The sequence below is a fragment of the Misgurnus anguillicaudatus genome, chromosome 13 (genome assembly GCF_027580225.2).
Source record: "Misgurnus anguillicaudatus chromosome 13, ASM2758022v2, whole genome shotgun sequence".
Taxonomy (NCBI): domain Eukaryota; kingdom Metazoa; phylum Chordata; class Actinopteri; order Cypriniformes; family Cobitidae; genus Misgurnus; species Misgurnus anguillicaudatus.
The window spans coordinates 13,628,272-13,647,250 of record NC_073349.2 but is presented as its reverse complement, the minus strand read 5'-3'; the positions used below and the strand labels follow the sequence as shown (position 1 = coordinate 13,647,250).

Below are 18,979 nucleotides of genomic sequence, written 5' to 3'. Positions count from 1 at the left end.
AATGCACGGTGATAAGGTAAGTCAACCTGACTGTCAATGATTCAGTGGTTTAAATCTGTATTTGTAATTCAGTGATGATTCTTTGATTGGTTGCCGTTTGTGAAACATAACCCACATGTACGTATGCACTGGCCTTTGGATATACAGAAATACACACTCAAGTATACTTCAAGTAATTGCTTATAAAGTGATTTGTAGTGCAATCAACATCAATAAATGTCACCCATCTCTTTATAGTGTCAACATGTATAAACAGGAACATACAGTTGGAACCAAATGTTTATGTTTGAAACTACAATTTAGTATTAGTACTGAAATCATTAGCAAAGAAACAGCAATGGTTAAAGAGATAGTTCACACAAAAATTTAAATTGTCATTGTTTAGCTTTCTTTGTTCCTCAAAATCAAAATGCTATTCAAAATGCTTTATCTGTTTACAATGGGAGTGAATGGTGCTGACGTTAAATAACTTAACGTGACTTGTGCAGTACATTATAACTGTTCTAACGGCATACAAATGGGTTTGGTGAGAAAGTATTGACCTGCTCCTCTCTCTGTGTGCGCATTCAGCATTAAGGATGTTTACTTTAAACAAATGTGTAATGGCTGGAACAATGGCAATATCAGGAGTAAACTAGTAAATTGCGGGGGTTTTTTACATACAGCGGGGAAAATAAGCACCTGACACATCAGCACTTCCACCAGCAAGGGGACCTCCAAGTGGGCCACCGCCACAAACCCTCCACGAGATGTAGCCAAATATTGAATTCATTCAAAAAACCAGAACATTCAAGTACACAAGCTGAGCCACAATAAACAAAGCTAAATGACACAGGGAACAAGTATTGAACATGTGAAGAGAACAAGGTGCAAAATGGCATAAAAAGCCAGATGATCACCTGAAATCTGTCAGTATTGAGAGAGAAACCCTGCCCCCTATCAGTACTAATTGATATCAGCTGCTTTAGTCCTAATTGATGGCCTATAAAGGCTTCTCATTACCCAGGAGGCACACAGGAAAGACTTCATGATGGGTAAAATCAAAGAACTCTCTCAAGATCTTTGATGGGAATGGTTAGAGGCTCGGTTAAAGTTTGCGAAAGAGCATTTGGAGAAGCCTGTGGATTATTGGGAGACTATAGTATGGTCAGATGAAAGCAAAATTGAACTTTTTGGCCGTCATTCTACACACCATGTTTGGAGAGGAAATGGCACTGCCCACCGCCCCAAGAACACCATACCAACAGTTAAGGTTGCGGGTGGAAGCATCATGGTTTGGGGCTGGTTATCAGCAAGGGGTACTGGCAGACTTCATATTATTGAAGGCAGAATGAATGGAGAAATGTACCGAGACATTGTGGATAAAAATTCTGCTGCCATCTACCAGAAAGCTGAAAATGAAAAGAGGGTGGACATTTCTGCAAGACAATGATCCCAAACACAAGGCCAAGGAAACAATGAAGTGGTTTCAAAGAAAGAAAATCAAGTTGCTTGAATGGCCCAGTTAATCACCCAACCTAAATTCCATAGAAAATCTATGGAGAGAACTGAAGATCAAAGTTCATAAAAGAGGCCCAAGGAACCTTCAAGGTTTAAAGACCGTTTGTGTGGAAGAATGGGCCAGAATCACTCCTGAGCAATGCAGACGACTGGTCTCTCCATACAAGAGGCGTCTAGAAGATGTAATCACCAACAAGGGCTTTTCTACAAAGTATTAAATAAAATGTGTTTAGTACTTATTCCCTTAGTCATTTCACTTTATTTATTATGACTCAACTTGCACACCCAAATGTTCCGACTTCCCTGCATGAATTCAATATTTGGCTTGAAGGCTACAACTGGTGGAAACTTTCTGTCAATAGCCCACCCAGAAATCCCCCCACCGACAAAAATGCCGATGTGTCAAACACGTATTTCCCCCGCTGTATATTGTGGGGAAAATCATGTTTTTATTGTGGTTTATGTGTCTATGTGGTGTTTTAACATGTGCAAATTCATCATTCAACACCACTGCTGAGTATTTTCTTCATAAAATTGGAGACAGTCTCATTCCCGCAGTTTAAAATTACCTTTCCGACATCCCAAACATGTAACCAATCATATCAACACAGTTAAACGCATGGATCAGTAGTTCGAGTCATAGATATTATGTATGGATGCCGCATAAACTCTGCGACGAAACAATCGCAGATGCTCACACCTGTTAACATCAGCGCTTAAAGATTAGTGCTGCAAACATCATTTATCAAAATATCTTCTTTTGTGTTCAACAGAATAAAGAAACGCATACAGGTATAAATGAGAATATGACATTATGAAACAATATGAAATTTTTGGGTGTACTGTCCCTATAATGTCACTGTTGCATCCTTTTAAAGCTTGATGAGACACTTACATCCACTCCCATTGTAAACAGAAATAGTAAAACAACACACAACACTTTTAAAACAAAGAAAGCAATTGTGGGGCTAAATAACATGAGGGCGAGTAAATAACACCAAAAATGATGACTTTCTGGTGAATTAACCCTTTAAGCACACAGTATGCTAAGCTATGCAAAAATGACACATTTTAAAAGCTAAATTAGTTTTCATTATGACCAAAACAAAATATTTATACTGCTTACAGCATTTTCTCCAAACATTTGGCTACAACTGTATTTCTTTACCACAGAAATCAGACGTTTACACATTAACAACACAAAACTCAGGTGAATTTCTGGTGACTAAACGTTCATGGCTACTAAAGTCCTTTAATTCTGTTCATTGTCTAAGCGCTGAATCTTCTTGTTAATGTTAATATTATTACTTAAGATGTGTTGTCCCTTTATAGATACACGACCAAGAAAACATTTTTCAGGACCAAGAAAAATGTTGACCCATTTAAAATTCTGCAAAATCAGGGTCACCATTGCACTTTCCCATGACTGATGTAAGCCTAGACTAAAGATTACATTTTCTAAAGCACTCTAGGTGGACTATGTTTATCTAGGACACTAGTGGTATATGCAAAGCATATAAATAGCTCAAGAGGCGCTTGTCTGGTTCCTTGAGGAGAAAGACGACTCACAGTGTCACCAGACAAAAGTAATGGGACAGCCAACTAATGCTACAACAGTTACAGCAATGATGGCCATTAGTTATCCAGGTACTTTGGCTGCACTGTACATAAACACAACACAAACACTCACTCAGATGTATTATACATGTACTGTAGACAGTAGACACACCCTTTCCAGTGACAACAAGATGCATTTTCAAAGCATAGGACCCTTCTCTCACAATCTGAATAAAGGGTAATACAATCATTTTTAGTGTGTGTCAGTCCATCTCGTCTCGTTACTCTGGTTGGCAATGCTGGAGAAAGCTGAAAGCTCTTCAAAGTGTTGAACTTTTAGGCATGTAGTAAATACATGCTACAGAGTCCCCATTCCCATTCACTCTTCTTTCCGAACTTGAGAAGTGTATAGATAACCACAACTTAGGACCTGTGCCCAGCCTCCATCCTTCCACTGGTTCTGCTTCAATTCCTTGGGTTGTTTCACCAGCCTTTACATTGCACATTTGATACAGGAACAATGTTTCAGTGGTTCCGAAAACTGTAGGTTTCATATATTCATACCTCCTGGACCCCCTCCTCCTGCAGGGTAGTGCCGGAGACCTCCCCCTCGTCGTAGAGAATGGAGTGCCACGGTGCAGCAACCTCGCAGCAGAGAACCAATATGGTACATTGGCTGACCCCCGCGGTATGCCCCCCGACATAACCAAGCCACAGTGGGCACAACTGGCACAACCACCGCAAGCAAATCTACTAGAAAGTGGCGACTCCAGTAGTTCTTCACTGGTAAACCACATCTGGATGACTCTTCGTCTGTAGCACTCTCATCCAGGTCATCTTCACCTTCTTCACCGTCTATATTTACAACATGATCTTTTGTATCCCCTGCTTCTGATAATGCACTACGAGGCTGAGTGGTTTCTGGGAGGGTCTCCTCTTTATTTTCATCCAATGGATGGTTAGAGCAAGAGCCAGGACTCGGCAAAGGATCTTTATTAAGCTCAGATGGAGCAGAGTTGCTTACTGGGGATGCAGTGTTATCTGATATCAAAGCTGAAACTGGTATGGTACAGTCTGTGTCAAACGGCTCTATGGCATTCAGTGCTAAACTATCAGTTTCTTTCAAGAAGGATTCGGATTGAGCCAAATGCTTTGTTGCAACAGCCGGTGCTGGAGCAGATGCAGTGGAAACAGGGTCCATGATGATTGATGCCATGGCAACTGTTTCTGTGGCTACCGACTCCAGGTCATCTCCCTCATCAGACATCCAGGTGGAGGTCGGGCTGCAGGCCTGAGAACGAAAGGTGCGCTCGGCAATAGTGTCCAGATCGGAGTTAAAAGAAGTACTGGGTCCGTGAGCAGGGGCTGAGGCAGGAGCGTGGTCGTAGTCGGTTTGAATAGCTTGCTCGCGCAGGTGGTGCAGGTATAGGTGATGATGCGATAGACAGGGGTGACTTGCACTGATGCTGGGCCCTGTCCCGATCCCACCGCAACGGTGCGGCACTACTCTGGACTCGCTGTTGCAAAGTCCCTCATAGGTGGAGGAGTGTGGCAGGCGGGAGTACGCATCAAGCAGCGAGGCTGTCTCTTGAGACAGAAAAGCAGCCTCAAGGAGCAGGTCTGCCTTGCTGGCTCCTCTTCCGCTCTCTCCGCAGCAAACAAACCCGCTGTCTTGCGTGCCCTCGCCTGACAAACACGGAACGTCACACTCGTTTTCATTACCGCAATGTTCTGGTCCGGCCTGGTCGCTCAGCTTGGTGTAGGTAGAGCTGCGGGTCAACGAGCGAGCTGGGGAGCCTTCAGACGACCCCGCCAGACCCTCGTCGACCCCCAGCCCTGCCCCCACCAATCCTCCACCTGCTTTGGCAGTCCCGATCTGAGCCAGCTCCATGTTCTGCAATAAAGTCTCCAGCTTGTGGTTCTGAAGGTTGATGTCTTGGAAGCACTGCTGCACACCTGTGTCGGTGTCTCCCAGACTGGATCGAACAACATCGACGACCTGTTTGAGCTGCTGGATCTCCCTACGAGCCTCTTTCAAAGCCAGCTGAGCCTCCACACGATGGCACTCTTCTTCTATCCAATCTTCCTGCATGCGAGACAGCTGAGTACGCAACTCATCGATCTCAGTGTCCCTGAAGAAGAAGTGGAAAAGAAATGAGAAAAAGAAGGCATCTTTCTTTCTCCTTATCTTTTTGTGTTTGTCGTGTTGTAAAATCCCAAAATGATGAAACATAATTCTCTTAATCTTGTTTTTTTAGGGTACGTTTACACAACTGACAACAACAAAAAGTACTAAAAACTGAAAATTTCTTGGGATGGAATCTGGGATGGAATCTAATGCTCTAACCAGTGGCAGCCGGTGACTTCTTTTTTCGAGGGTGTCGACGCTAAGTTCGTCACAACATGTATGTACCCCTTCATGTTTGTGGTTCGTAATTTCAAAATATGTGTTCTGCGCATCGAGTGATCCTATGTGCATTACGTGTCTTGTCAAAATAAGTGCCTGCTGCAGACGCATCTAAAGGGTTTATGTTAAAGAGATGATCGCTTTTGACAGATACTTGCATAATCTCATGCGTAATCAGAGTTTACTGTTAAGGGAGTGTCTTCCGAGTATTTTGTGAACGTGAGGATCGCTTTTATCATAAACATTTGACGTGTGTGAAGCAGGCACTTATTTTGACAAAACATGTGATGGTTCACATGACACTCCGTACGCATATTTTAAAATTTGCACTCCTCGGATGAGCAGTCACGAGCCGCCACTGGCTCTAACCATTAAGCAACAGGAACACTCATTTACAGACTATATCAATGCACTTGTATGAAAATAAAAGAAACAACAAATGGCAAACTGTCTAAATGCAAATATTTTTAGTTCTTTGCATTTCAAAGGCAGATCTGCATCTGTACTTGTTACAGACTGCAAATCATCAATCGAATGCAAATGTGCACAACATTGAGGAATTACTAATTTATTTAATTAACTGCTGCTGCACAAAGCAGATGCTTGAGATAAAACCAATTTCATCACAGCTGCACAGATCCTGGGCTCTAATGCATAATGCATTTTAAATCACCGTATTCCTTACCTGTCCTGCAGTCTGTCGATGGTCTCTTTGAGTTTTGCTCTCAGGTGTCTGATACACACCTCTTTCTGTTGCAGAGGGGTTAGGTATTGCTCTGGTGGAGGGGGTCGGATACCGTGGTTATCATTGCACGAGGTGTGTTTTAAGTGACGCCTGGTATGGGAAAGAACAAAATCAAATATGAATAAAGTGGTAAACATATGAGGAAGTAAGAGGAAAGCTATTCATGTCTTACCTATGGGTTGGGCTTCCATCACTGCCCTTGCATGACCCTGAATTGCTGCTGCTGCTGTGAGAGGCATTCCCATAGGGATCGCGGTTACTGACAGGTGCTGGACTCCGTCTAATAACAGAATCACAATGTCACCTTGTGTGGCCACTGAAAATGAAACAAGATGGCGTACAATATTTGAAAACAAACAGAAATGTACATTAAAATGAATTTAACATTATACCGAACATGCCGCCTTATGATACAAAATAACCAGCATGCCACTTTACTCAAAGTCAACTCTCTAGAGGAGAATTTATGAATACAAAAAATAAAAATATAGGCAAAACGACACCCAGGTCACGTGAAACTGAAAAAGAATGGACAACAAACTGCAAAACAACATAACATAATTTTTGACATGACAAAATACAATAAACCTATCATGGATTATTAATGAACAAAAGGTGCACTGTCATAAGAAAATGGTCAAGAAATGGTCCATAGCTGGGACAGTACCCTTTAAAATGGTCCTAATTTGTAGCTACAGATATGTATACATTTGATTCCATTATGCACCTCTGAGGTACTAATATGCGCTCTTTGGTACCAACATGTACCTTTGAGGTACTTATACGCGCTCTTTGGTACCAACATGTACCTCCGAGGTACTAACACACGCTCTTTGGTAACAACATGTACCCCTGAGGTATTTATACGCGCTCTTTGGTACCAACATGTACCTTTGAGGTACTTATACGCGCTCTTTGGTACCAACATGTACCTCTGCGGTACGAATATGCGCTCTTTGGTACCAACATGTACCTCTGAGGTACTTATACGTGCTCTTTGGTACCAACATGTACCTCTGCGGTACAAATATGCGCTCTTTGGTACCAACATGTACCTCTGAGGTACTTATATGTGCTCATTGGTACCAACATGTACCTCCGAGGTACGAATACGAGCTCTTTGGTACCAACATGTACCTCCGAGGTACTAACACATGCTCTTTGGTAACAACATTTACCTCCGAGGTACAAACACGCGCTCTTTGGTACCAACATGTACCTCCAAGGTACTAATACGTGCTCTTTGGTATCAACATGTACCTCCGAGGTACTAATACTCGCTCTTTGGTAACAACATGTACCCCTGAGGTATTTATACGCGCTCTTTGGTACCAACATGTACCTTTGAGGTACTTATACGCGCTCATTGGTACCAACATGTACCTCCGAGGTACGAATACGAGCTCTTTGGTACCAACATGTACCTCCGAGGTACAAACACGCGCTCTTTGGTACCAACATGTACCTCCAAGGTACTAATACGTGCTCTTTGGTAACAACATGTACCTCCGAGGTACTAACACGCGCTCTTTGGTAACAACATGTACCTCCGAGGTATGTATACGCGCTCTTTGGTACCAACATGTACCTCTGAGTTACTAATACGTGCTCTTTGGTACCAACATGTACCTCTGAGGTACTAAAATGCACTCTTTGGTACCAACATGTACCTCCGAGGTACTTATACGCGCTCTTTGGTACCAACATGTACCTCTGCGGTACGAATATGTGCTCTTTGGTACCAACATGTACCTCTGAGGTACTTATATGTGCTCATTGGTACCAACATGTACCTCCGAGGTACGAATACGAGCTCTTTGGTACCAACATGTACCTCCGAGGTACTAACACATGCTCTTTGGTACCAACATGTACCTCTGAGGTACGTATACATGCTCTTTGGTAACAACATTTACCTCCGAGGTACAAACACGCGCTCTTTGGTACCAACATGTACCTCTGAGGTACGTATACATGCTCTTTGGTACCAACATGTACATTCGAGGTACTAACACACGCTCTTTGGTACCAACATGTACCTCCGAGGTACTTATACGCACTCTTTGGTATCAACATGTACCTCCGAGGTACTAATACTTGCTCTTTGGTACCAACGTGTACCTCCGAGGTACTAATACATGCTCTTTGGTACCAACGTGTACCTCTGAGGTACTAATACGTGCTCTTTGGTACCAACGTGTACCTCCGAGGTACTAATACTCGCTTTTTGGTACCAACGTGTACCTCCGAGGTACAAACACGCGCTCTTTGGTACCAACGTGTACCTCCGAGGTACTAATACATGCTCTTTGGTACCAACTTGTACCTCCGAGGTACTAATACTCGCTCTTTGGTACCAACGTGTACCTCCGAGGTACTAATACATGCTCTTTGGTACCAACTTGTACCTCTCAGGTACTAATACGTGCTCTTTGGTACCAACGTGTACCTCCGAGGTACTAATACTCGCTTTTTGGTACCAACGTGTACCTCTGAGGTACTAATACATGCTCTTTGGTACCAACGTGTACCTCCGAGGTACTAATACGCGCTCTTTGGTACAAACATTTACCTCCGAGGTATGTATACACGCTCTTTGGTACCAACGTGTACCTCTGAGGTACAAAATGAATTCTTTAGATACAAAGGTGTACTTTTGAAAGGGTAACGACCCAGCAACTAGGACCACTTTTGGTATACAAGCCTAAATCAGCAGTGCTCAAGCCATTATAATGATTAAATAATCACTTTGCACACCACAGACATAAAACAATCAGGCTGCACATTTCAAGTATGGCACACACAAGCTTTCAACCCCTAATAAAACCTAATTTTATAAGGATGATGTGGTTAAAGAGCTTAGATCCATGCCACACAGAGAACATAAAAAGTAAAAGGGTGAATGGAAGAGAAAATAGAGAGCGAGAGAGATGACGAAACGCTGACCGACAGTGACGTTCCGGGGACTTTGGTGTCAGAAATCCTCTGCTCTGTCTCATAGAGACCATAATGCCTGACTCCATGGGTGTGTAGTCTAGCTCTATAAACCTGCAATAGTCAAAACTGACCCACAAACAAGAACATAGGGCATTACACAAACTTTATAATCTTTATAACACGGTGACCTGCACTTAACTACCATCTTACTTACAAATTGGTGGAATTTGAACACATTGATGAATTATGACCTGACACTGTGTAGATGTTGTAGATTATTAAACAGATTGTTTGATGGATTTATTGAGTAAGTACAAGACAAGAAAATATTCAATTTTATAACATTATATTTAATTTTGTTTGTCATGGGTTTTGTTTGCAAAATGTCATGGGTTTGATTCGCAGGGATCACAAATACTAATTAAATGTATAACTTTTAATTCACTGTAAGTCACTTTGGATAAAAGCATCTGCCAAATGCATAAATGTTAAAGGTGCATTCTGTAACTTTTAGAAGGATGTCTGGACAGAAATGCAATATGAACATAACTATATTATCAGTGGCATATAAAGACCTTACATAATGAACTGTATTGTTTCTATTACCTTATAATGAGCCGCTTTTATGTACACATACATTGCGGGTCCCTTACATGTAGGTCGCCATTCCGCACCGCCATGTTTCTACAGTAGCCCTAAATGGACAAACTGCTCTATAGAGCCTTTTTGTCACTACAATGTTTTAGAAGATGACGTGTTTGTCCTGTGGTGGCTACTGTAGCTTCTCTATGCATTTAAAAAAAGATGCTAAAATCTACACAGTGGACCTTTACAATGTTTTATGTAAGGGGATAAGTCCTAAATATAGCCTTCTACTGAACTGTTACATGCTGTGTTGTTCAGGGAACTACTGACCTCACATAGCCTTCACCATTTTAAACAATGAAACAAAGCAGCAGGCAATCACTTGTAATTTTAGTAACAATGATTCATAGCTGCGAAACTCATTGAGTAATAACTTTTTAATTTTCTCTCTTGGGAAAATTACATCCTGAGTTCAGAGTGAAAGCTTTTCCTTTCAGGTGGTGCACAGCACTGTAGCTTTAGGTGGTTGTTATAAGCAAGATGGATTACTTTAAAAGCTCAAATGCAGACAAATTGCTGGCTAATTAAAAATCTCATATCAAAGCAATATCAAAAGATTATCAATCATCCACAATAGGTACTCTAGTATAGACAAAGCCCCTGTTACTATAAAAGGTCCAAATGCATTGGTTAAGATGGCAAACGTATATCAAATTGCATTGTTAATATTCATTACTAGGCAAGACAGTGTGGCTCTAAATACAATTTTGTCTTTATTTAGCAGACCATTCAAGAAATTTCATTTACCACCTCATGCACTTCAACAGCTCATCAAATGATGAAAAATAGACCAAAACAGCACATTTAAAGTGTCAAGCAGCTGTCCACCAGAATCCCCATTGGTGGGCTGAACTGCCCAAACCATAAAAGCAGCCAAGTTTATGGTTAAGGTGAGAGCAAAGCAGAGGAATAGAAAGAAAAGTGAAATAGCTGAACATTAAAGCGTGCTCGTGGAGAGAGAAAATAAGAGGGGACTTTGCTATCAATACTGATAGCAAGGTTAAGAAGCAGCAGCAGAGGTGGTTGAACAGTCCAGGTCTATCCATCACGTGTCTAGTGAGATGGACTAAGTGAACATGATTCTATTTTATGCCATATGCAAAGTACATTTCATGTTATACACACTCACTGAAATTTAACAATACTGTATTTATTTTAGGTCTTACAGATTTAGAATTCAGTCAGGAGCTTTTCATTAAGAAATTCCCAAAACTTGACAGATCTTTTCTTTAGGTCTCTGTCAAAGACCTAAGATGGCCTGAGATGTATTCACTCAGGCCTCTCGGTTCTTGGACATAAGAAGCAGTTGTAGTGGATAATGATCTGGTTTAGATTGGGTCTGAGTGTGAATGTGTACTGTGGAAGTGCACTGTGCACTACATTCATGCCCTACAGACGATACTGAATCAGAGTCTCACACGGGGGACGCAGAAGGAGACGACACCATTTGTTGCAAGCGTTGCTTAGGCTGTAGGGCCTTCAGCAGGTTGAATCTGAGAAAACAGAGATGAGACAGAGGCACAGAGCTGGGCTCTACTGCATTATTACTGATACTACATGTCATTCCCATATGACTGTATAGGGTCATCTCCCTCAAATATGACTAGGAGTGTTTAATCAATTAAGTTTAGCGCCCCTACTGGCAGCAGACAATGCTGCAGAAACATTTTCCTAATTCATTATCTGTGTGATAATTGGGATTGCGTCAGTGCAAGTCAGTGATGCGCGGGTCAATGTATAAACAACTCGACCGACGTTTTCAAATAACCCCCCGCAACTCGGACCGCAAAAAAATAAATAATAAATACTGTACCTGACCCGCTCCCTGGCCCGCATTTTTTAATTGGCATCTTCATATCAAACGACCCAACCGACCGTGACCTGAATATCATTTAAAATATTTTTGGATGACTCCTAACCCGCAGGCACCTGCTCATTTTGGATCAACCCGCGCATTACTGGTGCAAGTCAAATTGGATAAGAGCCAAATTCCTGCCAAATTCTATTTATTCCAATAAATAAAAAAATTCTGAAATAAATATTGGTGAGTAATGGACTATGTAAAAAGTTCTTACACTGCATTTAAACAAACTTGCATTGTGATTGGTAGCAACAGTCAAAATGAAACTATCAGTATTTTTATGACAGCTAGAGGGCGCTTAACTTTAAAATGAAGAGCTCAGATGCAAAAGCTGCTAAACGGCATAAGATACTTGTACTTCAAATTCGTAAACCCAGCCTCAGGTTATTTAGAAATACCACTTTGCAGAGTTGTATAGTACTTAAGTATTTTTACTTTCTACATAAAAGTAAATTTTCAATTATTTGTATTTTATTAGTGTTTTTCTTTGGAAAACAAACATTCCAAAACATATTATCATAATTTTTACTCCACTACATTTCATAATTTTTAAGTTTTTGGTTTATATTTAATATTTAAGTACATTAAACATTTAGTAATTTTTTTGTACTTTTACGTAAGTAAAAACATTTTTCGTACTTTTACTCAAGAAAGTAAAAGTACACAATTTTTATGTAATTAGGCATTAAATCAATTTTAATATGCAATATATAATGAATACACAGTATGATTCTATGCTTTAGATTGTAGTGAACATTTTTTAGTAAAGAAAAGTACCTTTTTTCCCAAGACAAACACTCTAGCATATGCTTGGAAAATGTAACTAAAATACTTAAGTATTATACACCTCTGCCACTTTGTTGGCAAAATCCGTTGATTTTTCAGTCAAATTTCTCAAAAGTGCACAGAGAAAGAATATAAATCGACCGTGGATCACATTTAAACATGTGTGTCCCTTGTGAGTAGGACCTGAATTCATCACGAATGTGGAAGCCACATGGATCACAGCGCCACCTAATGTAATCCTCATCCTTTTTAACATTTTGAATTCTAACTAGGTTGCATATTTAGTGATTTTGCAACTCTTTACTATGTCTTGCATAAAGAAGTGGACTTGTTTTCAAAGTGGAGATTTTGGAAAAAAGTGCACTTAGAGGCTTTTGCAGAAAAATTTGTTAAATACCAATGAAACGACTAAAGTGACATTTGTGAAAACAAGCCATTTCAGTTACTGACTAATAACCTTTTTCATTACCATTAAAGTGAAAATACTGAACCAAAACATATGATTAAAAAAAACTTTTTTTCCAAAAAAACATGTGAGATGTCAGTAAACTATCCCTAAATGGTTTTGCTTGTGAACTTTTCAATGTAACTATAGGTTGTAAAAAACTGCTTGCATAAATGACCCGAGGTGGGGGGGATTTAAAAGAGAAGGACAGGCTCCTGTTGTAGTAAACACAGTAGTACTAATGTACTGCTAAAGTACTGGTCAGTCAATCTTTTGTGCAAACCATTACAGGGTATATCCTCCCTTTGGCCTAGTACGGTAAACTCTGACAGAAATAGGTCATTTTTTCAAGTTACCATTTCACCATATAATTGTGGTATTACATCTTATTCTGGAATTTTACATCTTTAGCAGTTTAACATCCCGGTAGAGTAATGTGCTTATAAAGCTTTTGAACTAACCATCCAAGCAGTTTTAAACAACCTGGCAGCTGTAGGGTGAAATAAATCAGCCGAGAGAGAAATTGAAAGAGCTAAACAGCTGAGGCAGTAATGATGAGAGCAGAAGAGAGACAGTGTTAGGAATTATCAAAGCACGTACGGCTTAAAAAGTCACTGAGTAGAAGATATGAGACACTGCCATGTTTAAGAAAGTTTAAGCATAATTCGAAACACAGCCCACTGGCACAGCTGACACTTTATATCAATACCACCAAAAAAGATGTGTCTTACTTGCGTGATCCAGAACCAGATCTTTTATGTGAAGGCGAAGACATGGAGTCAGTATCCGTCACCCTTTACACTTCTTCTTCTTTTCGGCTGGATCTCTCTCTCTCTTCTTCTGTCTCAACACAGCTTTAAAAGCTCAGCTGCAGCCAGCCTGAATACAGTACAAGGCAAATGGTATTCAGTACCACAACAGGATCTGACTGTGACTCTACTCATTTTCATAACTGCAGCGTCATATAAAGAAACATACCAAAGTTTTATATAAGAAGTAAGATTGGAATGGAACACAAAATGAGTAATGTTGAAAAATGTACCACTATTAAAAACTAATAAAAGTGAATGAGGATCCTGACTGGCCAGCTCCAACAAGACGTAAATGATGTCAGGCAAACACTCTAAATCTTATTTATTGAAAACAAATCACATCCTTTCTTACTTGGAAAGAGTAGCTGTCATACAAATATGAAATGATCTGAGAGTAAGTAAATCATTTTTTATTTGATGACACCTTTTTCATGGTTAAATTCCTTTTATAAAATGTTAGCACATATTCATGTGTGTGTGTGTGTTTGTGTGGCAGATCACGTAGTCAAATGAGAGCAGAAACGAAATATAAGAATCTGTCTGTCTAATCTAATTTATCTGACCTCTCCACACCGAGCAGATCTGGCAACAGCAATGTCCATTTAGCTGTAATATATTTAGCATTGTGCTGACACGGGCTGGATGGTCTCTGACTTCACGCTGGTCTGAAACCAAACAAGAAGCCATAAATAAAGTTCTTGAAGCGCAGCTCATCTAAACATGTGTTATGTTATATTATGAACTGTTACTGACCGAGCCAATGGGGCCAGTGCCCAGGGGCCCTTGACTACCATGAGCCCGGGGCTTCAAGGTTGCGCCATCCAGTTTGGTATAAAAATTCCAACAACAATGAAAACAAATGATTATTTATGTTTCATATATGGGTCCCATAGCATTTACAAGGCCTTTAAGACAAGGCTTTTCATCTTTAAGACATGTCTGGCCCTGTGAATACACTGTAAGCCATGGCAACATATGTGTTTTAATGTTACTTTAACTGATTAATAGGGCTGTCACAATGATTAAATAATCGTCTAATCGCAATTGTTTGACCTTATCAAGATGATTTCAGATCACCGCAATGATTGCATATCTCTCTAAAAAACACATGGGGGAGCTGCAGCGCCTGTATAAACGAGACCATACCTAAAGCCCGGGATACACTGCACGATTTTTGTCCTCTTATAAGATCATTACCTTATCACACTGTGCGACATGTATCATTTAATCTTGGGTACGAGAGGCATGTAGACTGTACGATGATGACACGAAAGCTTCGGCGGCAGCGTCACACGTTGCGCAACGTCACCAGCATGCGCTCGTGGTAAACAAATACCGGCGCGCAGGTCGTAGCAGCAAACACACTGTGCGGTGATCATGCCGAATTTCTGACACTGTCAGAAAACTATCGTAGGCTATCTTTGGACGCAAGACCGGGAAAACGGACGTCTTTGAACCTCTCTCACTGTACGACATAGGACTACCGATGGAGAGCCACGATCTCAGAAATCGCGACAATAGTTTCATGATGGCAATCTTTCGTCTGGGACAGCCAATAATCGTGCAGTGTATCCCGGGCTTAATGGCTCTTCTTGACTGACAGTGTACCAAGATACATTGCAAAGCCATTTAATACAATGGTAAAACATGCAGCATTTAAAGAAATGCTGCAAAACTTTGTATGAATTGCCAAGTAAAACATACCTTTCCAAAACAGCAACTTCAAATTTAGTATTTGAAAGATATATTCATTAAATAATTACTTTTAAATATGTGTTATGTGTATTAAAATTTACTGCCAGGTTAACCTTGCAAAAGATTTAATTTAAATAATCACAACAATGTGTGAAAATTATTTCATGAAGAAACAAAAAACAGCCCTACTAATTATTAGATCATATTTCAACTTCATTTTTTAAGTTATACAAGATTTAACTTGATGTTTTAAGTCAGTTTAAATGTAATGTATGTGGAAATGACAGTGAATGCCTCTAAACATCTTATTTATTTATTGCCAAGTATGTTTGCACACACAGGGAATTTATTTTGTGGAGAGAAAAAGATTCCAGTGCACAGATATAGAGAAATTTGCAAGTGTATAAAATGATTAAATGAAGTTAAAATCATGCCTGTAAGAAAGAAAGAAAGAAAGAAAGAAAGAAGAATGGAAAGACAGTTGGAAACACGCCCACCATCACTTTTTCCCTTTTGCCTAAATGTATTATTTTTAAATAAAACAAAAATTACATAGAAAGAGCATTAGAGTCTGTTTAAGCATGGTTACAACAAGATAGGCACTTTAAAATGCTGGTCTAATCAGATAATTTTTATCTAATTGTTTATAATAATTTTTATTATTAATTTATTTCGAATTTTCTCTTTTGAAAATGCAAAATTTTACAAGAAAATAGAGCTTATTCTGATCTTTAATGTTTGATCTTTTTCCTCTTTTGAACAACAAATATTACTAAAAATATTTCGTTATTAACAGAACAGATTACATACCCACGTTGTAAAACAAATAAATAAAAGCACCGTTTCCCTTAATTTGATAAATGTATACTGAATGCACTGTACATTTATGCATTTGGGTTTTATCCTTACCAACTTAGAGTGCGCTTAATATACAGCATACATTTATATCAGTATGCATATTTCCTGGGAATCAAATCCATAACCTCCTTTGCTGTTGTACCACATGAGCTACACAGGAAGGTTGCTTTGGATAACAGAGGGAAATGAGGAAATTAAAAAGGATTGCAACTGTGGGCATACTGGAAAGAGGGGATTAATGATCTAAATAATTAAACACAGGAATTGGCACAGCTCAGTATTTGCAGTGTGAAGCATATAGTGACACAAACAGAAAAGCGTGACATGCTCACGTTCAAACGCGGAAAAACGTGACTATTTCACGTTGGTCCATACGTGAAATAGTCACGTAATTGCGTGATATAGGGTTGGCTACCCCTTGTAACCCAAAATAAGCAACTCCATATTTCGTTGTTAGATTATAAGATGTTAAAATACTTTTCTCCTATCCCATCTTAGGACGAAGACTGTGGTAATGTACTTTAACGTTGCTCTGTTTGTATAAATATTCTAGTGTCATTGAGTTAATCAATGGTGACAGTTTGGGGTGGGATTATCTGTTCATTCAAACAATGCATGGTATATGAAAAGGGGTCCATTTAGTGGTCACTTGCCCTTTAGCTTCTCTTTAAACTGTTCTTGCTAAAAAAGCTGCATGGGTTTGGTTTGCCACCAGTGCACAAATCAGTGTCATGCTTCTTCAACAGCAGTGTCATCAGCCCTGGATTTACACTACAGATAAGCACATTTACAAGCAATTGTGAAGCTGAATGGGTTAACAGGGTAACATCCTTATCTTGTCTATGTTACAGTATCTTTCCGTGCCATAAACTGTTAAACTTCCATATGGACCTGAGAGCCTAAAATGTCTCAACTTCAAATTTACGCAATGAATTTAAAACTCATATTTCAATCAGTTTAATTAATAATTACCCTATGCTTACACGCACACGCGCGCACACACATGCCATTCTCGACAATCATCATACACTCATACCCGCTACTGTTTTATGTATCACTCCGCTGTCTCTTTTCTCATGCCACCATAAACAAAATAGGCCACGTCGCCAAAAAATTAAAATCAATATTTCGTGTCGAATTATTACCTCACGTGGTAGGTATGTAATAAACAGGACAATCTAACCGGCTGTTATCGCAAAATACACCATTCAGGGTGATACATCCATATCTAAAGAGGATCTAACTGTCAAGTTAAAACAACTGTAGTAACAAAAATGTGTAGCGTGCAGCATGCTGAGAGAACGTAAACGAGTTGCCATGGAGACAACCATACAGACACTTATCTTGAACGTGAGCTACAAGTGTTGTGATTGGCCTTCATTGCTCTTGTGTGTGTATGTGGTGAGACAGACGGCGTGATGACATTACACAACCAGGTCTGTTGTGCCATACTGAGAAAGAATTAGAGTGCAAGCACTATTTTACTATCTTGAAAATGGCGAACTTAATGGTTGGTTGTCACGGGTGATGCTCTTTCTAGTCCCTCAAAAATCCTATTTAAAGCATAATTATATCTGCAATACGTGAGTCCTTACGAGTATGCAAGGTCAAACTGCACCCTAGGCCGTACAACCCAAAGCACCCCTGTCACGACTCACAGAAGTGCTGAAGGGTTGGCTGAAACCAAACCAGACACTGCAGCAGTTTTGAGGGCTGGGGAACGAAAATCGTCTTCCCCTATTACAATTCAGTCCTGGATTCAAATAACATGAACGCGCAACGTAAGCACAACAAAATACACACGCATGCTCGCTGCAGGAAAACATCTGCTCTGCGCATACTAACCGAAACGCCAAAAACCGTCATGTATGCTGATGATCTTACATGAACACAAATAAAGTGCTAATGTAAGATACAGCTCAGTTACTTAAATATAGCATCGCGCGTCACAGTCCTTGGTGTGTCCTACACATGGGAAATCAAAGATACACCACCATTTCCACGTAACGTTGTCATGCAAAACATTTTTGCTCACCTGGTTGCCGCCTTCCGGCGAAATTCAGGATGCCTTCATGAGTGTTTTGTCAGGTTTAGCCTGGTACTCGTCCCCGTCAAGGACTCCGCCACAGCGGTGCACCGCTGCTCGGGAGCGCGAGTCGACGGGGCGGGTGATGATGATGCGAAGAGATTCTGCCGCGCGAGGGACGAGCGAGTGTTGAGATGAAACAGATGCGTAATATTGCGATGGTCGCCTTAAAGGGGACAGCAAAACTTTAAGTCAGTCAGAAAAGAGACGTTATGCTTTCTAGGAGGAATAGAAATGTTTGTGAAAATGGGAATGTTTAAGTGAATTATTGAGCTTTCTTTAAAAAAAAAAAACATAGAAAGACTGTTTGTACAAAATGAACAATTTCCTTTGTGGAAAACATCTGCATTTTATTTGACATTTTAGTGAACTTTTTTTTATTTACCTCCTTGCAGTGGTGCTACTGATCAAAGTGACTCATATCGTAACCAGCTATTTTAAATATACCAAGGGCAAATTTTACTTGCATAACATTTTAAAAGGACCTCTACAGTTTCTTCAAACCTTTCATTTAATATGGCGTCATATTTGCTTCAGACAGTATTCGAGGATTTGAGCAACAGAATAAATGTTTTTTTCGATAATAGAGGTTTCAGAACCACGGACAGCGCTCTTCATATCTCGTAGATTAAATAGGCTACTTAC

The 18,979-nt window shown here is 40.0% G+C and overlaps 1 protein-coding gene across 7 annotated transcripts; it reads right to left on the bottom strand.

Annotated features, from left to right (window-relative positions):
* Positions 1–365: 365 nt before the first annotated feature.
* snphb (syntaphilin b) lies at positions 366–18,479 on the bottom strand. 7 transcript variants are annotated; one of them, XM_055187910.2, is made up of 7 exons: positions 18,284–18,479; positions 13,615–13,762; positions 11,210–11,284; positions 9,156–9,272; positions 6,382–6,489; positions 6,150–6,299; positions 366–5,189 (listed from the first exon to the last, which is right to left on the bottom strand). In XM_055187910.2, the coding sequence occupies exons 2-7, from the start codon at positions 13,656–13,658 to the stop codon at positions 3,608–3,610; spliced, it is 2,076 nt and encodes a 691-aa protein (XP_055043885.2). In that variant the 5' UTR covers positions 13,659–13,762; positions 18,284–18,479; the 3' UTR covers positions 366–3,607. The 7 variants fall into 7 exon arrangements, with proteins under 7 accessions (XP_055043885.2, XP_055043886.2, XP_055043889.2 ...); XM_055187911.2 differs by lacking the exon at positions 18,284–18,479 and adding an exon at positions 14,259–15,230; XM_055187914.2 differs by lacking the exon at positions 9,156–9,272 and having other exon boundaries at positions 18,284–18,478.
* Positions 18,480–18,979: the final 500 nt, after the last annotated feature.